This window comes from Falco punctatus (assembly GCF_963210335.1).
Source record: "Falco punctatus genome assembly, chromosome: 10".
Lineage (NCBI taxonomy): Eukaryota > Metazoa > Chordata > Aves > Falconiformes > Falconidae > Falco > Falco punctatus.
This window is the reverse complement of record NC_137590.1, coordinates 932,020-958,773: the sequence shown is the minus strand read 5'-3', so window position 1 is coordinate 958,773 and position 26,754 is coordinate 932,020. Positions and strand designations below refer to the sequence as shown.

General features: G+C 59.4%; 4 protein-coding genes across 13 annotated transcripts in view; 2 read left to right on the top strand and 2 right to left on the bottom strand.

Annotated features, from left to right (window-relative positions):
* DLGAP4 (DLG associated protein 4) overlaps positions 1–4,122 on the top strand; it is a 229,573-nt gene extending 225,451 nt beyond the window's left edge. For all 4 annotated transcript variants that reach the window (XM_080405349.1, XM_080405350.1, XM_080405351.1 and 1 more), the window contains 2 exons: positions 738–890; positions 1,656–4,122. In XM_080405349.1, coding sequence (XP_080261475.1) covers positions 738–890; positions 1,656–1,871 — 369 coding nt within the window. In that variant the 3' untranslated portion in view covers positions 1,872–4,122. The remainder of the gene's footprint in view (positions 1–737; positions 891–1,655) is intronic.
* Positions 4,123–4,392: 270 nt separating this feature from the next.
* On the top strand, positions 4,393–12,105 carry LOC308070803 (uncharacterized protein). 6 transcript variants are annotated; one of them, XM_080405365.1, is made up of 4 exons: positions 4,393–5,247; positions 6,774–6,898; positions 8,848–8,948; positions 10,263–12,097. In XM_080405365.1, exons 1-4 carry the CDS (start codon positions 5,223–5,225, stop codon positions 11,125–11,127), a joined length of 1,116 nt encoding a protein of 371 aa, XP_080261491.1. In that variant the 5' UTR covers positions 4,393–5,222; the 3' UTR covers positions 11,128–12,097. The 6 variants fall into 6 exon arrangements, 1 of the variants encoding a protein (XP_080261491.1); XR_013930862.1 differs by lacking the exon at positions 6,774–6,898 and having other exon boundaries at positions 10,192–12,095; XR_013930864.1 differs by lacking the exons at positions 8,848–8,948; positions 10,263–12,097 and adding an exon at positions 7,888–8,273.
* On the bottom strand, positions 8,284–13,350 carry TGIF2 (TGFB induced factor homeobox 2). Of its 2 annotated transcripts, none has more exons than XM_080405366.1 (3): positions 13,220–13,350; positions 12,114–12,352; positions 8,284–9,839 (listed from the first exon to the last, which is right to left on the bottom strand). In XM_080405366.1, the coding sequence occupies exons 1-3, from the start codon at positions 13,251–13,253 to the stop codon at positions 9,255–9,257; spliced, it is 858 nt and encodes a 285-aa protein (XP_080261492.1). In that variant the 5' UTR covers positions 13,254–13,350; the 3' UTR covers positions 8,284–9,254. The 2 variants fall into 2 exon arrangements, with proteins under 2 accessions (XP_080261492.1, XP_080261493.1); XM_080405367.1 differs by lacking the exon at positions 13,220–13,350 and adding an exon at positions 13,065–13,174.
* A 3,696-nt stretch (positions 13,351–17,046) lies between these two features.
* On the bottom strand, positions 17,047–25,513 carry MYL9 (myosin light chain 9). The gene is made up of 5 exons (XM_080405370.1): positions 25,399–25,513; positions 24,366–24,439; positions 19,298–19,501; positions 17,962–18,123; positions 17,047–17,756 (listed from the first exon to the last, which is right to left on the bottom strand). Exons 3-5 carry the CDS (start codon positions 19,479–19,481, stop codon positions 17,584–17,586), a joined length of 519 nt encoding a protein of 172 aa, XP_080261496.1. The 5' UTR covers positions 19,482–19,501; positions 24,366–24,439; positions 25,399–25,513; the 3' UTR covers positions 17,047–17,583.
* Positions 25,514–26,754: the final 1,241 nt, after the last annotated feature.

Genomic DNA, 26,754 nt, shown 5'->3' with positions numbered 1-26,754 from the left:
TGATCACAGCTGAGAGATAAGCAGTAACGCCACTAGCTGCCAGACTTTCCAACAGCTTTGTGCAGAGTTGCTCAGGTCTGATCCCATGCTTTCCTTAGACTATCCAGGCCTATGATTGGCAGTTCTGATGTCTCAGAACTGGCAAAATTCTATTCTTGGAAGAAACTTAAGCTACTTAAAATTTTTCAGATGTTGGGGGAGGATGTAGCAGAGTAATTTTGCTTGTGAAAGCTGTATTGGCTTCTTTGGATTGCTGTACACTGGCATGCAAGTTCTCCAGGTGTCACAGCTGTGCTTTGCATTGTGTTGTGTCCATTTCCATTATCCACCCAAAAATCCTGATCTTTGTAAGAAATGGTGTTGTAGCTCTGAATCATGTGCTGGGGGCCTTCAATTGGAGGTTGCTGCTGTGGGATTAGCACTAGCTGGGGAAGCTTTGGGGACAACGGGAGGTATTGCTTTCTGCTACAGAGAGTCTCTTTTTCAGGATTCTTCTTCAGGCTCCTATAAGAGAAATACAGTCAGGATCTCTGCTTCCTGATCTTTGCAGAAACAGTTTAGACTGTAAATGATGGCATTTCTTTGCCTATTTAGGGCTGGTGTCTCCTGTGTGCTCTTCAAGTTTCAGTTGTCGGGCAGGTAGACTTGCAAGGGGTGAACATGTGAGCAGACTGCTCTGCTTGTCAGGAGGGTATATTCTTAAAGTTTTTTGGGGTGTTTTTTGTTTTTCTTTCTAGAACCCTAATGCCAATCCCAGACCCACAGCCCAGGACCTAGCTGGGTTTTGGGATCTCCTGCAGTTGTCCATTGAAGACATCAGCATGAAGTTTGATGAGCTGTACCACCTGAAAGCTAATAGCTGGCAATTGGCAGAGACACCGGAGAGAAAGGTGAGTGTGGGGCAGTTGAGAGCGACCAGAGCACCTCGCAGACATTTTGGGTATCAGGTCTATTTCTGTCTGCAAGCAGATCATCTCTAGGGCTTTTACAGCCTTGCACTTGTACAATATAATCTTACAGCCTTGCAATGCACTGAGACCATTCCTCTTGAGTAATAGTGGAAACAATTTTGTACAAGGGGAAAAAGTGTTACGATGAAGACAGGCCAGAGTGGTGAGCAGTGGTGTATGCTTAAAGCAGTGATACAGAGGCCTCTAGTGTTAAAAGTACTGTATGAATAGGTTTTAACTATTCTTGGTGTTTTGAGTAGTATAAAAAACACCTACTGGAACCTTTTGAAAGTGCAGCACGGGCTGTGTCCCTGGGCCCGGCTGCCTGACTAAATACAAGGGTAGGAAGGAGAACTGTGGCTCTGGGCAGGGTTGGGATATTAAAATTCTGCAGTTCCAGATCAAGTTCAGTCTTCGTACTGCCTGTGCCGTGCTCTGACCTGTAGCTGGGCCAGATGTAGTCTGCGAATTAGTCTTCTTCATGGAAGGCCTGTGTACTGTGGAAATGCAAAATGGCACATCTTTAGAAACTGGGGAAGCTGACTTCGAGTCTTGTTCAATAATTGCTTCTGCTTCTTTCACCTGACACTTCAGTCTTGTTGCTTGGTCCCTCATGCCATGAGAGTCCCTGCCATATCAGAGAGAAAGCTTCTGTATATGCATTTTTATTTTATGTTTGGGTTTTTCCTTACTGTCTCCCTAAAGGAAGAGAAGAAACCACCCCCTCCAGTGCCAAAGAAGCCAGCAAAGTCCAAATCCCAACTGAACCGGGACAAAGCCTCTGACTCAGACAAGCAGCGCCAGGAAGCTCGCAAGCGTCTTATGGCAGCCAAGCGGGCTGCCTCCGTCCGGCAGAACTCTGCCACGGAGAGCGCAGATAGCATTGAGATCTACGTACCTGAGGCACAGACCCGCCTTTGAGCAAAGGGGCAGAGGAAGGAACCGCGTGGTTTTTATAAGTCATTAAAAAGGAAAAAAAGGTTCTCTCTAAACTAGTGTGATTTATTCAGTCTAGAGACAATGAGCCATCCTTGAAAAGGGCTCCTGAGTTGGCTTTTTTCTCTCAGCTTTAAGTAATGAAGATTTTAAAAAAAAAAAAAAAAAACAAACAAAAAAAAAGAAAAAAATACCCCTCGTTTTCTCACTTGGCTATGGTGTTGCTGAATGGACTGAACAGACTCCTGGAAACTCCAGCCCCTCGACTTGGAACTTCAGTCTTTTTACTTGTTCTATCTAATGAGAATTATTAGCTTGTTTACAAGAAGAGGACAAAACATGAAGCCTTGAGCACTTGCCATGCTGTGTTCTTCCTCCTCCTCAGTTTGGTTCTTCATTCTCATCCTTTATTTTTTCTTCCTTCTGCTTCCTTTCTCCCACCCTTTGCATGGCTTTGTTTACTGTGTTAGAAATAGCCTCTCTTCCACAGAGCTCCAGAAGAGAACACCCATTCAGCGTGTACTACTGTTGCACTCTGCTAGCAAGCAGCCTTTCTTGGGTTTTTTTTTTTCCTTTTGATGGGGATATTGGGGTGGGGGGAGGATGGGTGGGCGGGGTCAGGGCAGTGTGTTTGTATTCCTCTGGTTTACTGAAGTGAGAGGATGACAGGGTCTGTGGACTGTAACACAGAGTTGTTGAAATGCAGCCCAGAAACACATGTGCAATAAGCTGGCAAAGGGGGAAGGGGCAGTGCTTGGCTGGTTGAACCTGAGAGCACAGTACCCTGCTCCAGGTGCAGGAGGGGAGCTGAAGGGCCACAGAGCAACTATGGGCACGACCCACACATGCTTCACTTTGATATTTTTTTTTCCTTCTCCTTTTCCCTTTACAAAATTATTTTCCTGGAATTGCTTGTTGAGGAAGAAGCTGCTACACTGGGGGACCTGTTTCAAAGTGGGCTGGGGAAGCAGGGGGAGGGCTGGGGAGAGCGTAACGGTATTTCAGGGTGGGAGGACTGGGTTTTGTACAAAGAGGAACGCACAGGTAGCTGGTGGTAGGCTGCCTGCCTGTATGTATGTGTACATATGCACATATACACTTAGTAGTACCTGTACATTTAATTCATACACACGTATACATGCCCATGCACACAGTGCAGATGGTGTACTAAAAGCACCTTGGTGAGAATGGGCATATGTATAGCATATATTTTTACATGTACTATATCTAGATGTGTGTAAAAGTGTGTGTAAAAATATATACCCTGTGTGTAATCAGATGACTATTTTTTTCCTTATCTCCCTGATCTCTGGGTAGAGGAAGGATTGCTAAATATTTTTTAGCCCATTTTCCCCTTTGTAGGTCTCCTTTTCAGTCTGGCTTCTTGAAGCCAGAATCGCCACCAACCCAATTCTTTGCCACCCTCTCAAAAATAAGCATTTGGCCCCATCCTGAGTGATCTTGCTGGGGAGTTTGTTTTTTTTTTTTCCTTCACTTGCTTGAATGAATTTTGGGAGATTGTGTGCTGCTTTCATGGGAGCAGGGATAGAATTCTAGAGAAGTTTCAGCGAGGGTGGTGGTGGTCCAGAAGGCAAAAAATAAATAAAAGCGAAATCCTGAATGACGTCTGAGTGACCATTGTATACTGTCCAGTGTTGTCTATGCGTAGGTGCTCTCAGATTTCTGTCCACTTACCATAAACTCTCAAACATGGAATTGGGTTCCTATCGAAGCTTAGCCATAATGTAACTGAAATTCAGCATTGGTTTTTGAAGTTTGTGGGTAGAGACACTGACTTGTTGGGTTGCACTGTCAGGTTTTGGGGAGGATTGTAAAGATGCAGTTGTAGGGATCTTTAGTATTGAAATGGAAATAGCAGGGAAAGGATTTGTTTTGTTTTAATTTATTCTTCCGAAAGTGGTTGAGGCTGCTGCTGGGGAGCTGGCCTGAAGTGCTGCGTTGTCCTAGGTGGGCAGTCTGTGGGCAGCAGCCCCTTTTGCTGAGTTGTCAAATGCTCACAACCCCTGGGCTGAGATCCCTCTCCCCCTCGGTGGGCTGCAGTGGCACGGCAATGCTGGTGGGTCTCCAAGTGAGGTGGGTGGCAGAGGTGTCTGTGCCCGCCTGACTCTCATTTTGTTTCCTGCCACCTTGGAGGAGAAGAACTTACAGCAGCAAGGACAGCTGGCTGACTTACCGTTTAAAAAAAAAAAATTAATAAATGCAGTGTGAATTTACAGCTGCCTGCAGTCTCTCTCCCTTTGTTCTCAGCTGTGGTGCCAGTGGTGGGGTGATGGGTGGCGTAGCCAGGGCCCTGTGCTGGCCTTCGAGCGCTGTGGCGGCATGGCGTTAACCGCCACAGCTTCATCAATGTACGTACATATACATGGATTACACACATGTATAGAAATAGAGCATATATCTGAAAACTATGTGTTTATACATATTTATATGCACCTTCATAAAAATAATTATATACATACATTGCATATAAATGTATGCTGGACTCCTGGGCGCACAGGGAGCGGGCAGCCACTCACAGGGCCGCCTCAGAGCACGTGGGTACGATGGTGCCAAGAAATGGCTGCCGACCTGTGGGAGGACACTGTGACGTTTAACAAAATGGCAGCTCCCAGCCACAAAATGGCGGCTGCAACAAAATGGCTGCCCCCTGAACGCGTACGGGGCGGGCTTCCCGTGTCTTTCCGGGTAAACCGGTAGGCGGTGTGGCTGGTCTGTCAGCCAATTACAACAGACCATGTGACTGCGGGGGCAAATGGCCGCTAAGAGGGCGGGGAGGGGGCGGTGCTTGCGGGGGAAGTGGCTGCGCGGGGCGGTGTGAGGGCGCGGTGGCAGGGCCGGGCCGGGATGGAGCCCGCCCGCTGCGGGGGCCGGGCACTGCCACGCCGCACGCTCGGGGCGCGGCTGGGCCCGGGGCAGTAGGAGAGCGGCGCCCATGCCGAACCAGCCCGCGCCTCGGGCCGCCGTGCTTCTCCTCGGGTGGCGCAGCGGGCCGAGCCTGCCCCACAGCCCAGGCATCGCAGGGGAAGCGAAGCCCGGGCACCCGCGCGAGGCCTGTGCACTGGGCTTGTGGCCTGGCCCGAGGGCTGCAGCAGGTGGGGCCGCCTCAGCTACATGAGCTGCTGCCATGCCAGCTGCACGGCCCCTGTGCTTCTCCAGGAACAGCTGCCTGCTCTGCAGCTCTGATTTTCCTATGAATGCCATGTGTGCCAGATGACTGCGGGACTCCAGTGACACCAGCTCAACACACTTTTTGCTGAAGTCCAGCATCCCAGGCAGTATTGAAGCCGGGGGGGGACTGTGGAGCCAGGCTGGTGCATGCCCAGGGAAGTGCATTACCCAGGTAAGAGGCCCACACGCAGCAGGAAGCAGGAGCAGGGGTGGTTTGTACTGCCACTGACCATGTGTCGCTGGGGGCTCGCAGACCCTTGCGATGTGTAACTTCGCCATCCACCTGCACAGTTTTGGGGCACAGTGTGACACCCTGCACTCCTCCTCGCCCAGCAATGGGGGATGCAGCTGCCAGGGAGGGTCTCCTGAAGCCTTATTCCCATGTGGGTATTTTTGGGCCGGTGTTGGCTGCAGCATGAGAAGAATGAAAGTGTTATGCTAACAAGGCTTTTCTGCACTTGATGTAGTGCCTGAGCCTGCCCAGGGCAGAGAGGGGGCTGAGAGCTAGGACAGGGCCTGGTGATGGTCAGCCAAGTCCCAGCAGCGCAAGTCCCAGCAGCTGCCCTGGGACGTTGTGGTGGGAGGGGGGCAGAGCTGTGTCTCACCCTGGGTAAGCAGGCTCAGCATCGTGCTGGAGGGTGGGAATGCCAGCTGTCCTTCCTGTACTCTCCTTGTTTCTGTGGGAAATGTCTGCTCATCACCCGTGGCAGGGTGTGCCTGAGCCCTGCTGGAAGCCATGGAGGTGAGGTACAGGTCCCTGAGGTTCTGTCCAGCCTCTGCCTGGGAGTCCTCAGGGCCTGGCCAGGGCAAAGGCACCTCTGTGCAGCTCAGGAACCCTGAGGTGCTACTTGAGGCCACAGGAGGGGCAGGTATAGCTGCAGGGGGGGAGGGGGGGGAGGCAGGCACTGACTGTGTTTTACCCAGCCATGACCCCCTGCTGTTGTGCAGACCACCACCCCCAAGTTGGTCTGGCAGCTCCCAGCCCTGGCTGAGTCCTGGCTCCAGCCCACATTCCTCACCATGAGCACAAAGCACCAGCAGCCCATGCAGTGAGGGGGATGCTCTATCGCTATTCCTGTTGCCGGAGTTGCTCAGGGGTTTCCCTGGAGCTGCACAAGGGAAACCTGGCTGGAGGCTGGGTGCCTCCATCTTTCCACAGCCCCTGCCCAGTGCCAGGGAGGGTGCAGAGGCCCCAGGGCTGCCCTACAACACAGGAATCTAGGGGTGAGGGGGCTGCAATGGGCTTGAATTGGCGCTAGCCCCCACTTCAGCCCCTGCTACAGCAGAGAGCAGGTATCCCTCTCAAGAGAGGCAGAGCATCATCAGCTGCCACAGAGACTGCAGCCCTGAGCCAGTGTGTGCATGGAGGACACTAGCAGACAGAATACTGGCGTGCACACTCCTAGTGCATGCAAAAGGCTGGCCAAGCCCCCGAGCAGGCACAGCAACCCTGAGCCTAGCCTTTGCTGTACCTGTGCTGCCAGTGTCCACGCAGTGCAGTAACCCCTGGCGGCATGCCACTGCCCTTCGTGGCAGAGCAAGGCTGGCTGGGGCTGTTACTCCAGGAACAGCTTTGCAGGACCCCTGCCCACTTCACAGGGTTCCTGACCCAAGAAACTGTGTGCAGTAAAGCTCCACGGAGATTGGTTTTTTTCCCTTTGCCAGGAGGCTAGCAGTGACGCTGTCTTGCCTCTCCAGTGCTGGTCAGGAGGAAGGAAGACACAAATGCATCAGCCTGCTACTGCTGCCAAATGCTTTCTGGCTCCCAGACCCTGGGATCAAGCACTGCGGGAAGTGAGCACATCAGACCAAACGATGGTGGGGTAGGTGCAGGCCTGTGCCAGGCACAGGCCCCACTTTTTCCACACCCAGCAATGTTCCTTAGACCTCTTAAGCTGCTTTGGCTGAGTGTCAGGAGGTGGGGGCTGGTGGTGAGGGAGGAGCAAGTGCGCCACCCACAAATGATATAATCCAGCCTCACACAAAGCTCATATTTAAAAAAAAAAACCTTTATTTGACAACAGAACAAACAAAAATTTATTTACAGTAGGTTTTTTTGCTCCGTAAATTTCATTCCAATAGTCCCCTGCCCTCCCCGCTCTTTCTGGTCCATCCCCAGGGCAGCACCACTGGTCCATGGCACAGGCACAGCTTTACCACTCCTGCCCTGGGGGAGGAAACCACTTTGGTTTGACTGGGGCAAACTAAGGGGAGGAGACTAGAAAGCCTCTCCCTCCCCTGGGGGAAGGAAACAGAACTACAGGGGGGTGACAGGGGGAAGGACTGCCAAGAAATAAGGGAGGGAGTCCTAAAATTCAGGGCTTTCCCCGGAAAGGGGGCAGAGGGCAAAAGCTGGATATAAAATGGAGCTCAGGAAGACGAGGGGATGTTCACAGCCGCATGATGAGCATCCACCCAAAGTGGTGCCCTCTGCCCAGCTGGGTAGTGCCGGAGCCATCCTTGAGCTGCACAGGGGCACCCAGCCAGGGCGACACACTGCTGGCGAGCCTTCCTACGGCCTCTGCTAGCACGCAGAAGCTCCCTTCCCCTGTCACCTTCTCTCTGAAGAAAAGGGGGTGGGGGGTAATACCAGTTCTCAGAAGTCAGTGCTTTTCCCTTCCAGGCCCCATCATCCCACAGTGTGCTGCTCCCCCAGCACTGCTGGCTCTAACCACTGCAGAGCACCAGGTCCTGTGGATGTTATTATCTCTAGTCATGCAACTTAATAATCAGGCTAATTACCTAGGATTAGTGTTTCTCAGGATAGATAACATAGGTGCATACGTATCGCTATTTAACTTACGTTTTACAGTGAAACAGCAATATCTCAGTCCAGGACCAGCGCAGCACCCAGGCTCCCGCTCAGTGACAGCAAGTGATGCCCAGCAGCCCAGAACCACCACCAGGCCAGGCTTGGGGGGCAGCCAGCTCCCAGCAGACACCAGCTTGTCACTAGAGGTCACCAGCACTGCAGAGCCGGGCACAGCCACACTCAGCCCTGGAGAGCAAGAGCAAAGAGGGGTGGGAAGGGGAGCAACAGGACTCGGTCCCTCCGTGTTCAGTGGGCAGATCATTAGCACGTGGCTGATGAGACAGCTCTGCTTTTCGGGAACCATGGTCTGCAGGCTGTGAGCGCTGCACTTGCAGAACAACACAGGTGCCCATGCCCACAACACACCTCTTTCCAACTGTTTTTTTTTTTAAAAAAAAAAAAAAAAAGAAAATAAAGAAGTTGGGTACAAAATTTCACAGTCAGCTTTGCGTCCACCCCCAGCAGCAGCCTGCTGTCAGCGTTTCACAGGCTCTGCAATGCGCTTTCTGTTCCAGGACAGAATGTGCACATATTCAGCAGGAACTCAAGAGAAACACAGGGAAGTTGTGGAAATTCTTATAGAAGAAAAAAAAAATAATCCTGTAATAAATCACAATTAAGGGGAAAATGTTTCAACAAAAAGTTGCTAAACAGCACCATAGAGATTTCTACTGGCAGCATCTGTAACACCCTAAAGCAGAAAAGGAGGGTCCCATATTTTCCATGTGAAAAAATGCCACAGACTTCAGGTTTCCAGTTCATCCATCCTTTGCCCTTCCCTGGGCAAGGCAGGGCTCCTGGCCAGCACAAGGTACCAGAAAGGCCCTCCACAAACAAAAGGGGGTGGGGGGTGGGGGGGTGGGAAGGGATCAGAGATTTGGAAGAAAAGGCTTTCATCCGTAGTCCTTAAAACAGACACCAATTTAAAAAAAATAAAAATTTCTCTTTCTCTCCCTGAAGAAATGGTGTTGGCTGGACCGTTGTTTACAGGGGAGAAAAAAAGAAGTCAGCAGGTTTTCCAAGGGGAGCTCCACAGTAACCGTCAGCCGCAGCAGGAAGAGGTCAGTGAAGCCACAAAGGTCTTGTCACAACAGCTGGGTTGCAGTGGCCGCATCCTCCTGCGCACCTGGGGCACCATCCTCGCAGCAAGGGCAGCAGGCAGGGGGCATCTCCCCAGCGAGAGGGTGGCAGGATGGCACTGTCCTTCCTCTGCCGCCTCGGCTGAGGGAGACACCGGAGCCCCTGGAAGGCAGGAGTCCACTTCTGAGATAAGCTATTCGGGGGGGTGCACACAGACAAGTGGCACAAGGCTGGGAAGGTCGGGCACCCCCCAGGGAAGGGCACCCTGTGGGACCTCCCCCGGGGGGTTATTTGGAGATGGAGGCTCCCAGGGGCTCAGTCTGGGGCGAGAGGGGCAGCTGCCCCCCCTGCCGCTGCAACTCCAGCTCGGCTGCCTTCTGCAGCGCCACTTCCACCAGCAGCTGGAAGCTGCTGAAGTCATCGCCGAAGAGCTCAGGGGGCGTGGGGGGCGGCGTGTTGAAGAGTCCGCTGGTGGGGCTGGCCGCCTCAGCCCGGGCCAGCAAGGTCATGGTGCTGCTGGTGGCACCCAGCAGCGCTTTGGGGGCAGGGTCTGGCTCTGCTCGCTGGGGGCCAGGGGGCTTCTCCCAGTCGGGGCTGTGGGCACTGACCACTGTCAGGTTGCTACCCAGCGCCTGGGCCGGGTGGCACAGTACCTGCGGGCACATGGACATCGACAGCACCTTGGAGGCCCCTGCGGCCGTCACGGGAGGGACCACCAGCACCCCGGAGCCGGCTGCAGCCCCCCGCGGCAGGGCCACATCGCCAGCTTTGCCCCCTCGGCGGGAGATGGTGAACTGGTTGGGGTCCTTCCCGTCCTTGCGCAGCATGTCAGGGAGCAGCCGCCTCCTGGCGTTGATGAACCAGTTGCAGATCTGGGAGGAGAGAGGGGCGCAGCGCGCTCAGCCCGGGGCTGCCACGCAGCTCCAGCAAGGGGGCAGCAGCCCAAAGCCAAGCCAGCAGAAGCCCCCATGTGCAGCTCCCACACCCCCCCATAACCACAGGTTTCCCCCCGCCCCCGGCCCTGCACCTCCTTCCCGTGGGGGTCCCGAGAGAAGCCCTCCCTCTGGAGCAGGCGGCGCAGACGGGCACACAGACCACCAGGGACACCGCATGGCATCACCCGCCTGGGGAGCTGGGATATGCAAGCTTGGAGCCAGTAGCTTTAGGGAGTTTGTTTGGTTTCTTTTTTGTTTAAACACGGCCATTGCTTGGCACTGCCACCAGCACACACTGGACCGTCACTTTGGGCAGCGTCTGTCCCCAGCACCACCGTGACAGCAGCATCCCCTCTGCAGGGAGGAAAAGCCTATCCCTGTGGAAGGCCACAGGTTTGGAAACCGCTGTTGTTCAGGAAGCCCTGCCCGGAGCAGGCACTGCTTTCTCACCTCCCAACTTTCTGCGAGGGAGACGCATGGCTTCCCAGTCATCCTGGGGACCTGGCATCGCCGCGGTCCTGACCCCTGGCCACCAGCGCCTGGCTCCAGCTCCCCAGGCTGCTGGGCTGGGCAGGGGGATGCACAAATAAGCAACTGGGGGGTGTCTGGCCCGTGGCTGCAGCAGAGCCCCACGCTCGAGAGGCTCCCGGAGCGCTCAGATCGGCACTGCTGGACCAAACCCCACACCACACCAGCCTTGCCGTACGTGTCGCACACCTGCGACCCAACAGGCTTCTCATCAGATGGAGCAGCCCCCACAATGCCCTGCTGCGTCACCTCAGACGACAGAAGTCCCAGTGACAGCCTTCAGCTGGCCCCGGGAGATGCCACCAGGCTGAGACCCCCTGCCCAGGGGGTACAGCAGCCACCTCTTCCCCAGGCACACGCTGGCTGCGGGGGTGCCACGGGGCAGTCGGCGCACAGCAAGGCCACACTTCGACACAAGCCCACGTGCCCACCGACATCCTCCTTGGTCCCAGAGAGCTCAGGCACGGGCAGCCAGGCACCTGCCAGCCCCGCTGCTGCAAGCGCTGGGGCAGACCCCCACAAAGCAAGCCCCGCTGTGCCAGCCCCGCTCTGGACAAGCCCAGACTCCCACAGCTACAAACCTGTCACTGCTGGCCCCACCACTGACTCCAGCCCTCCTGGGACCACCAGCCTCCCCTCAGAGCAGCTGCCCGGACACAAATCAGTTGCGCAGCCAGCATTTAAAGGAATGGATTAAAATTAAAATAAAGGTTTCCTTGCCAGCCAGGAAGAGGGAAACCAGATAGCCGCTGCCTACACACCAGTGCCTGGGCCACGGCCGCTGGCCAGGGCTGTGCTGAGCCCCGAGGAAAGGAGCCGGAGGGGCAGAGAGAGCCTCAGGGGGTTCGGCTGCAAACCTGGCCCTTGCCTGCTTCCCTGCACGCCAGGGCTGTTTCTCACCCTGCCGTGCCCCCAGAACTGGAGAACAGAGCGAAGCCCCCATTCATCTCCCACCCTGCCGGGCTGGAAGGAGCGGGGACGGGGCCCTGGGTGCATGGGGGTCCCCCTGCCTGGAGCCTGCTGGCCTTCACGTGGATCAAAGGGGCAGGCAGCTTCTCCCCGACACCCAAAGCTGGAAGAAGCAGCACCGCTTGCCCCGCTGCTCAGCAGGGCTCCTGGCTGGGCACCCATTGCAGCACCACTAGCCCACAGCCAAGAGCAGGGCCAGGGGGCTGCGGGGCAGGGGCCCACAGCTGGGTCTGGCTCCCCTTAACGCAGCTGATACAACTGGGGCCAGGTGGGCCAGGCAGTGCTTACTACTGGAAGCCACCCAGCTGGGGTCAAAGCCCAGCCCCTCCTGGGATGGAGGTCTCCTGCTAGCTCTGCTGCAGGGGGGTAGCAGCCCGGGCCCCTTTGCTGGGGGGTGCCCAGGTGAACAGCATAAAGCATCACCACCCTGAAACCCTCCCGCCTGTGGCAGCTTTGACTAACAACAGGATAAAGCTCGGCTTGTTCCCGTCCCAGTCCCTCCATCTTCTGCCCAGCCCAAGTTCTGCTGGGTGCTGCCGTAGGCTCGGAGCTTCCCCGCGGGGGGGCTGCCCACGTGCCTCCCGCCGCCTCCCAGCGGTAAGCGGGCCTGGCCTGCCGCGTCCTTTGGGCTCTTCGGTGGGCCTGTCCCCAGCCGGCCCCAGCGCCGCGGCCGGGGACCGAGCGGGTCCCCAGCGCACCGGGGCTGGCTCCTACCTGCAGCACGGAGAGGCTGGTCTGCCCCGAGAGGCTGAGCTTCTCCTGCTCCGAGGGGTAGGCATTGAAGCGGTGCTCGTACAGCCAGTCCCGGAGGATCTTGACGGACTCCTTGGGGAGGTTGCCCCTTCTCTTCCTCTTGTTGGACTGCGAGGGGTCCGGGGATGTGGCGCTGTCGTCCTCCCCGAGGTCGCTATCCGACATGGTGGAGCTGCCCGCCGACCGCCCCTGGCTGAAGCCTGGCAAGGTGGAAAGCGAAGAGCATCAGGCAGCGTCCCGGCCGGGGGGGGGGGGGCAGCCGGGGACCCTCCACCGCCACCTCGAACGTGGGGAGCGGCTCATCCCCTCCTCGCCCGGCCGGGGGGGGGGGGGGGGGGCACCCAGCGGCAGAGACACCCCCTCGGGGGCAGGAGAAGCCGCCGGCACCAGCGGAGACAACAGCCCACCCCAGGGCACCTCGGCGCTGGGCCCCGGGGGGCGGCGGGGGGTGCCCGCGCGTGAGCCCGTCGCACGCCAGCGGGTTCGGGGGGGACCATCGAGCGGGGTGGGGGGGCGCAGGTAGTTAGAGATGATCTCGGCAGGAGAAAAGGGCCGGGGCTGGGAAGTCAGAGTTGTTTCGGGGAGAGGGAACCACGCGGGGTCATTGTGCGGCGGGGATGGAGGCGGGGGCGGCCTCGCCGCGCTGCTGTCAGGGGCCGGGGGGGCCCGACGGTGCCCGCCGCACCCCTCCCGCAACAGGTAGCGCGGCGCCGCGGACACAAAGCCGGGGGAAGCGGCCAGCCCCCCCACCCCCCGCGCCGGGGGCGCGGGGGGGGGGAGCGGTGAAGGAGAAAGAGACGCTGGAAAGTCGCCCGCGGCCCCGCACCCGGCAGAAACCGGCCCCGAAACATCCCGAGCGGCCGAGCAGCGGCGGCCAAGTTGGAAACGACGCAGAGCGGGAACAAAACCCACCCGAGCGCGCCCGCCCGCGGCTCCCGCAAACTTTTCCCGCGGGGGCGGCCCCGGCCCGCACAAAGCGGCGGCGCCGCGCTCCCCCCGCGCCGACCCGCGGCCCGGCCGCCCGCCCGGGACTCCATGTTGGCCGCCCGCCCCGGCTGCGCGCTTACCCCCGGGCCGCCGCCGCCGCCTCGGCCCTTGCATGGGCCGCGCCGGGGTCGGTGCCGGGGCCGGGGGGCGTCGGGACCCTCCCGCGGCGGCGGGGCGGGCGGCCGAGGCGCGGCGAAAAGTTTTGGGTGGGCGGCGGTGACAGATGCCGAGACAGAGTTCCCTTTGTTCCCGAGGAGGCAGGAACTCGGCCGGGCCCCCCGCCCCCGGCCCCGGCCCGCCCGCCCCCGGCTGTCACCGCCGCGGCACCGGGCAGCGAGCGGCCGCGCCCCCGCCCCGCCGAACCCCGCGGCGGGACCTGGCGGCAGCGGAGGGACGGGCTGTGCCCCGGCACCCGCCCGGGCACCCACCCCCGGACACCCCCACACTGGGGCACCCATGTAGGGACACCCACACTGGGGGACTCGCACCGGGACACCCCCATGTCGGGACACCCGCCCGGGGGCACCCATGTAAGGGCACCCACACAAGGACACCCATGTAGGGACACCCACCCACTCAGGGGCACACCCCGAGGCACCCGCAAGCTCTTTCCCCACAGTCACATTAAGGCTGAATCCTGTATTGGAGCACTGGGGGGTTACTGGTGGCCGTGGGCAGGGAACAGGCAGACATTGGTTGCAGGGCCAGGCCTGTGGCTGACAGCCCCAGGGACCTCAGACCACCCTGAGGCACCACCAGTGCTTCCTTTGGTGGCTTTTTGACTTACAGAGTGGGAAATCAGAAGCTCAGCGTGTCACCGTGCCCATGGAAGTGGAAAGTGGCTCCAGGAGAGGGTGACAAGAAGAGGCACCTGGTGGGGCCGGTGCCATGCCTGGTGCTAGCAGGCCAGGCAAGGGCTCCGGGGGGCTCGCAGGGCTGCCACTGCTCTCCCTGTGCCTGCCCCCTGCAACCGCAGAGCCCGAAGGGACCTTCTGAGCGTTGGAGACCGTTCTGGAGTTCTGGCTCCGTTTCTGCACCAGCATGCTGCTGGCCCAGGATGCGGCTCCCATGGGATTTCCCCACTGGTGCTCCATGCCCTGCTGCAAGGTGGGGCTGGGTGACATCCTTACCCCCTGCCAGAGGCTCAGGACAGGCAGGTGTGCAGCACTGAGCACAGCACACGTGTGTGCCTGTCCCCAGGGACCTGTGTGCTTGTGGGGCTCAGCATCCCCGAGGGTCACCGCATCCTGCACCATCTGCCTCCATGCAGAGCTTGTCTGCAGTGGGTCTTTGTTGGCACCCTGGTGCTGGAGCCAGCCTGGGGGCAACCCCCCACTTCCAGGCTCCACCACCTCTGCAGGCTGTGCTGCAGCTCCCCTCCCACCCCTCTTTTCTGCTTTCAGGGAAATAGATTGGTATTTGTTCCGGTATTGAGAAAGGCTGCAAAAAAACTCCTTTGTGATAGTTTTTTGGTCCACGCAAAACAGATTGCATGGTGCAATAAGGGATTACACAGGAAAAAAAAATCCTTAAAGCATTTGTTTAGTTGCTGCTCAATCTTCAATGCCCTCGGTGAAACTGTATCCAAAATTGCTGTTGCTCCGTTAACGCGCACTGTAGGCTGGTGACCCACAGGCAAGGTGTGGGGCTGGCCCTGGGTGCAAACCCCGTCAGCTGCAAGTTTGCAGCAGTGCATGGTGCATCCCCTGCCCCACCAGCCCTCTCGCACTGGGCTCACTCCTGCGGGCAACCTGGGGCCGGTACCAGGCAGGGCACGCTTGTCCTGTCCTGCCCAGCCTGTTCGGGTGGGTGACACCACAGACCCCCGCTGCCTGCCACCCCGGCTCTGTCAGCTACTGTGCCCAGACCCGACTGGCCTCTCAAGCAGTCTGCGTTTAGCTCCCACCCTTTGAGAAAGGCCGTGTTACTCTTCTGCCTAATGGAGACAACGGGGAAATGGTGCCTGGGCTCAGACACCTGCCCAGGGCCGGGTCGTGTGGACGCCGCTTGGGAAAAATCCCACCGAGTGCCTGAGTGCAGCATCTGGGGAGCCTAAACAGCAGCCTGGAGCAGGAGCCAGGCAGCTCCCAGCGGATGGGGAACTGGGGAACCAGCAGCCCTGTGGGGCGAGGGGCTGGAGCTGAGGCTATGGCCCATCTCCCTGCCTGCCCTGGCCAAGGGCTTGCCCAGGCTGGTCCTCCAGCAGCCAGCCCTGCGAAGCCTGGCCCATTGACATGGTAATGCTATTAAACTTCAGCAATTTGAAAAACAATCAGGGAGCAAGATCCCAAAGGGGGATGCTGGAAACTCCAGGCAGCCTCCAGGGCATTGACCCATCCCAGGCAGGACTCCCTTCCACCCTTTGCCCACCTTCTGATATTTAATCTGGATTTTTGGCAAGGAAATTTGGATTTGGGGTCGGCTGTGCCAGCTGTTGGAGACAGCCTTGCCCGTGGGCCTGGCTCTGGCTCTCCAGCAGCAGGGTCCTGCTCCCTGCTCAGGACCACTGAACTCCCCGCTGGGATTCCCCCAGTAGGACTGGTCCTGGGAGCAGTGTTGACAGGCCTTTTTTACTGGTTTCACAGCCTGCCTTTGCTCTGCAAAAGCCAAGGCTCGATGGCCGCGGGCTGTAGTCGTGGTGGTGCTAATTAGGAAGGAAAGGCGAGCTGGGTCTGTCCTGCGCTGCCAGGGATGGAGTGGGAGCCCGGGGCTCGTGCTCCTTCACCCACCTCTGGCAGAGCTTTACGTGCCAGTTTCAAGGTTTGAAGGTGATCACTGCCTGCTTGGTGAGGAGATGGACAGTGTGCGGGTAAGGGCCAGTGCATGCCAGCGGGCACCCACGGCAAACAAGCAGCCCCACGAAAACACCCCGTGTCTGACTGTTGGTGCCACAGCCCCGCGCCACAGGGCTCGCCCCCAGCCAGCTGGGGCACAGGTTGCTTCACCACCTCTGGCACTGGGGCCCCACGCTCCATCTCCCCCTGCCCCTTCCTGAGGGGCAGCTCTGTTGTCCCCATGCCCTTCCCGGGGGGCCTGGGGGACACCGGGCTGCCCACGAGCCAGGAACGTGCCCTTGCAGCGAAGGTGGCAGCGGTGTCCGGGCTGCACCAGGAGAAGCGTCACAGCAGGTGGAGGGGGGGACCCTTCCCCTCTGCTCTGCACCCAGGAGACCGCTGCTGGAGCACTGGGCTCCCCAGTACAAGGGAGACACTGGGAGAACGTGGGCTGGTCACACAAGCTGATCCTTTTTTGGGTCAGCAGGGTGGAACGTTGCTCCTGGATGCAGCTGCCTCCAGAAGACAGCATGCCCTCCACGTGGCAGACACTTCGGGGAAGCCGGAGGCCCTTTCCCACTCCACTCGGTTTATCTGCAGCCTCAGCCCGTCTACCCTGAAGTGACATCTGTGAGACACTCACTTTGGTGTGCTTCCCAGTGAAGGGGGCTTTTTAAAAAGCATCCTGCCCTCCAGCAGCCTTCAGGCCTGGGACTTCGCTCTGGAAGTGGGAGAACTGCAGTTTTTTCCCTGGTACAGCAAGGAATTAGGGAAGGAGTTTGGTGTCTGCAAGCCTGGAGGTGGGCTGGTTTGGGGCTGTTGCTGCAGAGCACAAGCCATGACCCTGGGAGAGCACATGTTCAGCCTTCCACGTCTCCATGTCTCTCATAATTTAGTAATTATCATAACTCGTCCCATCAGCAAAGGCAGCAAATGATGCTCGAGCTGGTTTTACACAGGTTAGGGAGCAATGTGGCTTTGAAAAGAGGCTGCCCTGTTGGAAAGGGCCCTGGCTGGCCATGGCAGCAAGGGGGGGGATGCGGTGCCCACACCTGTCCCCCAAAGCCACCAGGCAGGCAGGTGGCACGGCACAGCACAGCGCTGGTCCTCGAGGGAGCCACACACAGCATGTCTCCATATCACACCCATCAGGTTTTATATGCTTCCCGAATCCCTCAGATCACAGGCTCTAAAACCATAAAACAGCTGGGGAGGAGGAAACCAAGTGGGGTTTCTTTCATGAAGGGAGTGCGGGGGGAGAGGGCAGAGACGCTTTCTGTGCTGCGGCCCCAAGACGGGGATTGCTCAGGCTCAAGGCAGCCAAAACCACTGCAGGCCAGCGCTCACGGGGACGTTCACCCTGGCCCCAGGGACCAGTGGCGTGGTGGCTTTGAGGGGGCCAGTGGCTGCTTGGGGGGTGTCACAGCCAGGCTGGGGGTCCCAGTGGGGTGAGCCTGTGGGTGGGAGAGGTGATGGGAGGGGTCTGGGGCTGATGGATGGGTACACAGCGGTGTGGTGACAGGAGCACTTCCCCTCCAAGCACGACCCGATGCAGGGTGCTGATCCTGGGACGTGTTTCCCATGGGGGGACCCTGCTGTGGGGCAGCAAGGGGGGCCGGGGAGGGGGGGCATGTGCGGGAGGAGGCAGAGGGGGTGAGCGGCCCTGAGCTCTAATCGTCCTTGTCCTTGGCTCCGTGCTTCAGGATGCGGGTGAACTCCACGTAGTTGAAGTTGCCCTTCTTGTCAATGGGTGCCTCCCGGTACATCTCATCCACCTCCTCGTCGGTGAACCTGTCTCCCATGGTGGTCAGCAGCTCACGCAGATGGTCCTCGTGGATGAAGCCTGCAGGGACGGCAGGAGGTGGCTTAGCAGAGGACACTGCAGGAGGGCTGAGCCTCTCCCAAAGACAGCCCTGCCCAGCTCTCCCACTCTGGAGCTGCTGGGGGACCATCCCCAAGGATTTGGCCCCAGCCCTCGCCCCAGCTGCATGCCCAAGGGGCGAAGGGCCCAGGCAGGCAGCACGGCCGTGTGCAGGCAGAGCCCGAACCTGATGCCTCCTCATCGAAGCAGGCAAAGGCGTTGCGGATGACGTCCTCCGGGTCGGTGCCATTCAGCTTCTCCCCGAACATGGTGAGGAACATGGTGAAGTTGATGGGTCCCGGTGCCTCGCTCATCATTCCCTCCAAGTACTCGTCAGTGGGGTTCTTCCCTGCCAGACACAGCGGGGGTGTGGGTGCAGGGCCACATCCCCCTCCCCAGCACCCAGCCCCACGGCCAGCCCATGCACCCAGCTGGCTGGTTTTTTTTAAATTGCAGAAGAATTTGCTGGTGCATCTCCACCCACCCCACACACAAGGGAAGGGGGTTTCGGCAGCACCCCATGCTCCCCCCATGGCATCTCTCCCCATGCTTGAATCTGTGCCAGAGGCCTCCTGAAACCAAGCTCTGCCCAGCTCAGCCTCGAGGAAGATGCAGGAATTCATCTGAGGGTTACCAGGAGCTAAACCCATGGCTTTTCCCCATTACCCTGGCAGCTGGCCCCAGCACCACCCAAGGAGAGGGGCAGTAATGGCCCCACACGAGCCTCGTGCTGCTGATGTCCCTAGTGCTGCTCCTACCATGGATGCACCAGGGACGGTTTAACCTCCTCTGTGGAGCTCCACATGCCCCCGATGCCCGGCCCCCCTGCTCCCAGAGCTGAGGCTCATGGGGAGGAGGGGTCCCTCCCAGGGCCGGGCAGGACCTCCAGAACAGGTTTGGCTGCTGGGTCAATCATTGCCAGACCTCCTGAAGCACCGTGGGAGTACCTCAGGGAGCGGGAGGTGGGAGCTGCGGCTTGCATCGAAGGAGAGCAACGGGCTCTGGGTGGGAAGCATGGCCAGACCTACAGGTCTCAACCAGCCGAGGCATCACACCGGCACAGGTACTGGCTTCTTCTGTCCCCCAGGCTGAGAGCAACAGGAGGACTTTGTCCTGCAAGGGGTAACCCCAGGTGACGTTCTGGGGTGAGGCTACTCAAATACTCAATGGCTGTGGCTGGTGGTTGCTCCTAGGGCAGAGCTTCTCCAACCCCATGGGTCTTGTCCCTTCTAAGCGAGCACAGCTGTGAGAGTGACACACCGAGCTGCTGCCCTTGGGTGCCTCCACAGACGCACCTTCTACAGTCAGCTGGTGCCAGCAAAGACACACACACACACACACCCCGGCCCGATCTTGCAGCTGGCATCGGGCTGGCCCAAAGCAGGAGGGCTGTGCCGCAATGGCAGCCCACCAAAGCCGGTCTGCAGCACCAGGTCACCTAGCAGCTCTCCCCACTTGCCAAGGAGGTGACGTGGGAAGAGAGGCTGAGGGGCACCCAAAGCACGGGGGTAGGGATCCCTCACCAAGGGAAGCCAGCATGTCGTGCAGATCCTCCTTGTCAATGAAGCCGTCACGGTTCTGATCAATCATGTTGAAGGCTTCCTTGAACTCCTGGATCTGCGACTGGTCAAACATGGCAAAGACATTGGAGGTGGCACGCTGGGGCCGCTTCTTGGTGGTCTTGGCTTTGGCACGTTTGCTGGACATCTTGGCAGCTGGGGTGGCACCTAGGGGCAGGGTAGCAGGCAGGAGCATCAGAAGGACTGGGGGCAGGCAGGGCCTGGGGGGCCGGAGCAGAGGCAGGGACACAAAACTCCTGCGTCTCCTGTGCCTCAGTTTCCCTGGCCGTCCCATAGTTGGGCAACAGTGACATAAGGCAGTTGTGGGGTTGGATGTGGGGACAGGTGAGACTCAGCCTCTAACAAGTCCCCTGGGAAGTCACAAGTGCAGGCAGTGCTCACCGGCACCCCTTCCCCAGGGCCGTCCCCACAGGCAACAGGCAGGGCTCCCCGCCAGCACCCTCGGCCCCCAAGCCCCCAGACCTGCTTGCTGCCTGTCCCCTTTGCACCTCGGGCACAGGGAGAGATGCCAAGCCCAGCACCCAGCATCCCCCTACTGCCCTCAGTCCCAAGGGCCATGGGGATGGCTGCCTCAGCATTTTGGGCAGAGCTCAGCCGTGGTCCCCCCCGGCTCCTGGCAGGGCTCTCCCCAGCCCAGCTCCCAGGGTGATGGGTCTCCCTGGTTTCCTCCATTTCGCTGTGCAAAAGCAGCCCCCAGCCCCGTCCCTGAGAGGTGGACTCGGCACAGCACCCAGCACCCAGCGGGAAGGGGTTATCTGCTCCGGGCACATTCCTCACATACCACTGCCTCCCTTCCCCCTCCGTCCATCCATCCCACCTCCCACCGCCGGGCCAAAGGCCGCCCACCACCTCCCTCCCCACCAGGGAACGGGGCACCCCACACTCTGCCCGGGGAGCCCACAAGAAGGGCCCTGAAGTGGAGGGGACAGAGGGCTAGTGGACCTCTGGGGGGGCTGCAGAGCCCCTGCGGGCAGGGGGAGAGTAGCCAAGCAACACCAGGACTGTGGGGCACTGAGGACTGGTGCTGTTGTTACAGGTAATGAATAGCAGGAGAAAGGAACAGCCCGGAGGGGCAAAGAGGGGGGCAGCAGTGGGATGGACAGGCTCTGGGGACATGGCTGGGGCAACCTGTGTCCTGTGAGGAATGGCAAAAGGACCACGTGGACCCCAAACACCACCGAGGCAGGGCCATGGCAGGAAAACCTGGTCTTTCAAAGCTGGGGGGGGGGCCTGCCCCCAGCCCCTGCTGGCGAGTGCCCAACAGAGCTGGGCTGGAGCAGAGATCCCATTCCCACGCCGAGATGGTACCCAGGCACCTTCATAGCCACAGAGCACAGGTTTGGTGATATCCCCACACTGCCAGGCTGAGGGATGCAGTCAGTGTTTAAGACACCCTGTGCCATGGGTGCTGAGGACCCAAATGGGGTCTGTAGACGGTCCTCAGCACCCCCAGCAATCACCGGTGTTGCCTGAGGGGAGGATGCTCAGACCTCTCCCAGGCAAATCCTGCCAGGCACAATTCAGCAAGGTGTCAGCGGAGACCAGCATGGCAGAGGGACGGTGTCAGCGGCTGGCTCAGCACCGCCCTTCGAGAAAGGCTGGGGCAAGGTCAGCACAAGCAGGAGATGCTGCTCAGAGCCCTCAGGTTTCCACCGCTGCCGCTTCTCCCTCACATGCAGCCCGGTGCCTCAGCGTCCCCATCTGGGTCAGCATCTGGCATGGGCAGCAGCTGGGGGGTAATGTTAAATTAATGGATTATTGTAGAGGAATTGTAGAGGAATGAAGGCAGGTTAATTGAAATTGATAATATACATCTGTGGGCTGGCTTCAGGGGCGGTGGGTTGGCTGACTGGATAAGGTGCAGCTGTGGCTGGTTCCTGCTGAGTAGTTAAATGGCTCTAAGGGGGATGGGAGAGGAGCACTGGGTGAAGAGGGACCTGGAAGAAGCACAGGGAGGAGAGCGAGTGCCCTGGATGGAGGAGAGCTAAGGAGAAGGACACAGCAGAGGCAAGAAGCGGGGTGGACTGGTCTGAAGAGTACGAGGAACCAGCATGAACGGTAGGTGAACCCTTGAAACCTTGTGGGGGATTGGTGGCTGTGCTGGGGCAAGGTGTGGGAGCTACTTACCGAAGCTAACCTGGTATGGGATGGTAAAAGCCTTGTTGCAGCTGGCTAGTTTTGATGGTGCTGCAACAGGTTATGAATGAATTCTCAGGGGGAAGAGCAGAGTGTTACGCTGTGTGCCCTGTGCCCATGCTGCCTGGGTTCCTGCCCTCTGGCAGTTAAGGAGCCACATTGTGTTGCATAAAGCAACACTGCCAGCAAGCTGCACACCTTTAGCCATGCCTGGCTGGTCTGGCCACCTGTGTGTGCTGCTCCAGGATCTGCTTCCCACCTGGGTCCTTGACATTGATGCACCCAGGGGAACCACAGGACCTTGGGGAGCATCCCTGCCCAGTGGGACCCCAGTGCTGGCATGGACTAGCGCAGAGCAAACAGCCTTCTTCTGCACCCACCTAGCTCCTGCCAGCCCTCCCCAGACCATACCTGCTTTCCAGCTCTTTCCCTCCCCTCTTGCTGTTCCTCTTTCAAAGGGCTGCGGAGGTAGGAGCTGGAGCAGGCACCAGCCTGGTCCCCACCCTGCTGCAGTCCCCAGGCTCCCTTAGCTGGGCTGTGCTGGCAGGGCATCCTGGGGGCTGCGTTAAGTGCCAAGTTCCCGCTACGGTGTCAGTGCCAACAGGGCTGCCCAGCCAAGCTCTGAAGGGGCTGGGGACTCTCCCCCCACCCTGACACCCACTCCCATCCTACTGCAGGAGCAGTGCTCCGTACCACAGAGCCTGGCAGCACCCACCAAGCCCAAGCTGTGCCCTTCATCTGCAGGGAACATGCTCCGTGTCCCCTGGGAGACAGTTCCCCCCCTCGTCCCCATGAGCCCCTGTAGCTGCAGTGTCCTCAGCCCCATCCTCTGCGCTGCCCCAAGCTGACCTGGCCACACCCGGTGCCAGACAGCAGTGACCCCGTCATCCCCCAGATGCTCAGTTCTTTCCCCGTGCCCACCAGGAAAGAGGTGTTTATCACCAGCCAGCTGAGGAGAGCAGCAGGACTGGAAAGCCCTGCCATGCTTGCGGTGGGGTGGGCAGATCTTGACCCCCACAGCCCACTTCTTGCCTGCTGCTCCCTCCAGCACTGCTGCTGTGCTCCCTGCGGCAGGACAGCCACCTCCTGGCCCATAACCGCCCCAGGCAGCGGCTTGGGGAAGCTCAGCAGAATGCCACGGCTTTGCTGTGCCAGGTCTGAGCCAGCCGGCACAGGGCTCAGCTTTCAAAACACACAGAATTATTAGCAAAAGACTAGAGAAATTAGCAGGAGTTTTGCTCCCACCACATGAATTAATATTATCCAAATATTTACCCTGCCCCAGCTGTGACCAGCAGCAGAAGCGCAGCTTGGCACCCTCTCCAGAGAGATGGTTCTTGTTAGGGGGATTAAGCATGATTTTGACAGCACATGGTTCTGCTGTTTGATCCAAAACATGCCCTGGAGAGATGCTTGGTCCCAAGTTCCAGCTCGACCTGGTCATCTCCTAATCGTCCTATTTCTGCTGTTAGTAGTCCTCTTTGGGCTGGCTGGGACTTGGGAAGAGACTTTTTTTTTTTGGGGTCAGTGTGGGGAAAGGTGCCTCTTGCGTGTGACAGAAGTGATTTGCAGCAAGGCCTGGTTCAGCAGGGGCAACCCGTGCTCTGCACAAGGGCTTGCTGGCTACATTCCCTGGATGCCCAGATCAGGTCATGATGCCCTGCATGCTGGGGTAGATTTGGCCAAGCCAGTTGGTGTAGCCACCAACCCCCCGACCTCCTACTCCGCAAGAAAAAAAAAAAGTATGGAGACTGGTCCTGTTCCTGCCATCCCCGGCTGAAAGCCCCATCCCAGCACTGCTCCAGCCACTGACCTCAGACAGCAGAGCTGAGGAGCTCGGCGCTGGGGTGAAACCCCACCTGAGTCAGACACAAGGGGCCATGGGGCTGGGAACTGCCACGTGTTTCCTCCTTGGTAAAAACCAAAGGAACAACCCAATCCCGGTGCTGCTTCCTGGCCATGCTAGGGAGGGCGGGATAAGCCAAAGGGACATTGTGTGCCACTGGGGCAGCCAGGCCCTGTCCCATCCCCATCCTCCCTTCTGCCCGCTTCCACCCTTCCCTACTCAGCATCTCCTGCGCTGCTCCAGCTCACTATCCCAGCAGGGAGCCGCTGCTGGCCCAGCGGGCTGGACTGGCTCATAGCAGGTCTGGCTGGCATGCAGGAGGGGTGCCCGGGCATGGAGGGGATGGGACAGCTGCCCTTGCAGTAGCAGCAGCCTGTCCCCGTGTCCCAGGGTGTATTCAGAAGCTGCCATCACCTGTGATACACCGCTCAGGATTTCCCAAGGGGTTGCTCCTCGAAAGCTGGCTGTGCAGCTGCAGGAGCCACCTCTAAAAGTGCTGACAAGGCTGCGGCACTGCATGGGGCTGCCCTGCAGCCTCCAGCACAGCTGGAGAGGGACACCAGCTCCTGCTCACCAGCCAGCGAGAAGGTTTCATGTGGAGACTGGAAGGAGCTGGGCAGCATCAGAGAGCCAGAGCGAAGTGTGCAGTGAGCACCAGGAGGGAAAGTTCATTCCAGCCCTCCCCCAGCTCCCACCGCACACTGCAGACCTGGCCAGGCCCGTACGTGGCTGTGGGGCTTGACTGCAGGTTTGGCAGACAGTTTCTGGGCTAGCTCCATCCCACCAAGTTTAGGCAACAAGGACCTCACTGTGCCCATGTGGCACATACAAACCCTCCTAAAGCATATCTTCTGGGGCCACCCTGAGAAGGCATGCACAAACACCATCACCATGCAAAAGACCCAGAGTCCAGCACCCTTCTGATGCCTGGGGAGGCCATGGGGCAGAAGGTCTCCATGGCCTCAGGCTACCAGCATAACATGCCCTGGACTGGGTTTGACATTTTCACAGGAGAAGTCAGGGGCTCACCTCAGTGGGGGAATCTGGTGGCAGAGCCTCAGAGGGGGAGGTGACCACAAACTCCTCCTACAGCCGCAGGCAGCCTGCCAGTGAAAAGAGGGGAAAAAAATTCAAGTGACTAAAGAAACCCAACCATCTTTGGTCAGCTGCAGTGGTTGTTGATGCTTGGGGATGTTCTGCTCCAAAGAATGCTGCTTCGGCCGCTGCTTTCTCCTATGTTTTAGAGTCTCCCTGGCTTTTATCACAGTTGTAGTGTTTGGTACCAAAAGGGTATGCAGGAAGGGAAGCCAAGAGAATCTCAAGCTTTCATGGACAAGGCTAAATAGAACACAATGTACCTCTGTGCTTAAGACTGAGGGAAATGAGCTAAATAAAGCTTTTTCTGCCTTACAAGTTTATTGCCTGAAGCTTCTCACGGGTCACTGGGGAGGTCCCTAGAGCATCACATATGCATCTGGATCTTGGCTCTGACCATCAGCAACAAGACTTGCAGGAAAAACAGCTGTTCCAGGCAGGAACAGCTCTCACAGACTGGGCGGTGGGTGAAGCCATGGGTGGCAGGATCTGCTCTTGCAGCAGGGCGAGCTGGGGAAGCCAGGAGGGATGTCCCAGCTCCAAGTCGTTGCAGACAGTTACCGAGAGCTTTGCTCAAGACCGATCGATCCGCGGCCTTTCCCCTTCCCGCGCCTGGGACATCCCCGCCGGCGCCCGGGGGGAGCTCTGCCCGTGTAGAGGGGTCCCTCGCAGGGGCGCACCGGGGCTGCTTCTACCGCTGCGGCACCCGCTGCCCCGGGCTGGCCCCGGCACCAGCTCCAGCACCGCAGCGGTGGGGCACCCGGGGCTGCTTCCCCCCCTCCCCCCCGGCGCTCCGCAGGGCAGGCGCCCGCTCCCGTCCTGCCGCTTCCCCTCCGCGCTGCTCCCGGCCTCATCCCGCCGGGGCAGCCCCGGCTCCATCCATCCCTGCTGCCCCGCTCTCTGCGGCGCCGCCGCTCCCCAGTGCCGCCCGGCCCCCGTCCCGTCCCGCCCGGCGGAGCCGTCTCACCTGCACCGGCGGGAGCTGCGGGCGGCCGGCGCTGCTCTGCCGGGGCGCGGCGCTCGGGGCGGGCAGCGGGGCCCCGGGGCGGTACCGCCCGGCGCGGCACGGCCCGACGCGGCCCATACAAGGCAGAAGAATGTGGCGGGGCCGGGGCGGCGGGTCGGCGCTCCCGGCCTAATATAGACGAAAGGACGGCGGGAGCGGCCCACGCGTGTCCGCCTGCCCGCGGGGGGACTCGCAGCTCGGGGTGGCGCCGGCGGCTGCGGACCAGCGCGCCCCTGCGCCCCCCGGCCCGCTGGCACGGGGGTGCCGTGCTCCGCGGAACCGCGGGCGCCCCCGTGGCCACCAGCCAGGCCTGCAGCCCCGTCCGGGTGGGTACGGGGCGGGGCGGGGCTGGGGCATCCGAAGGCTGCGCCGAGGCGGACTGGAGGGTCCCGGAATGGCCCAGAGGGACCAAGCTGCCAAGGGGCCGGTGGCCAGTCAGTGCCGAGCCCTGCCGGCCCCGGGCGGTAGGCCGGCAGCAGGACCCGCTGCACAGCCCCTCGAGGGTCCTCTGCAGAGCGGCCTGGACGGGAGAACAGCTGGGGGCCTGCCCGACTCCCACACCGGGGCTGGAGCCCAGAGGAATGCGGAGCTCCCACCCTTCACCTGAGGCTGGGCAGCGTCGGGCCCAGGGCGCCCTGCAGGGCGGCAGGTCTTGCTCACTCGTGCTTTCCATCAGCAGCCCTGTGCCCCAGCCTGGTCCTGCAGTCACCAAGAGGAGTGCCCGATCCGGGGGTCTCCCCTTTGGGAGGGTGATGCCCCCCCCCAGCATCATCCTAGGGGTGATTTTGCGTTGATTTGCAGGGCTCCACGACACCGGGGCTGGAATTCAGCCTGCCGAGGAGCAGGCAAGTGGAAGAGGGAGCATTTCTGAGAGGGATTCACCCAACCCTGGAGCGGGCAGCTGGAGCAGGGCTGCTTTGCCCAGGCACTGCCAGCAGCTCTGTCGCTGCCCACAGAGAGGTGGGAGCTCGAGGACAAGGACCATACCCTGCCGTCACGCCTGGGCACTTCCCAGCATAGCAGAGCCACACCAACGGAATGGCATGGAGCACACAGGCTGCACTCACAGTGACACCAGCGAAGAGCAGAAATGAGCAGTGACACAAATCGATCGATCTTCAGCTGCCATTCTCCTGTGGGCCATCACTACAGACAACAATTAAAAAGCCAAAAATCCCACCTGTTTCATCACTGATGCAGAAGCAATGGGTATGCCCTCCAGCAGCCCAGCCAGACCCTGCCCAGGGAATGGATTTTGTTCCTGCTGGTTCAGAAGACCAGTGACCTGCTCTGCCAACAACCTGCCAGACTTGGGGG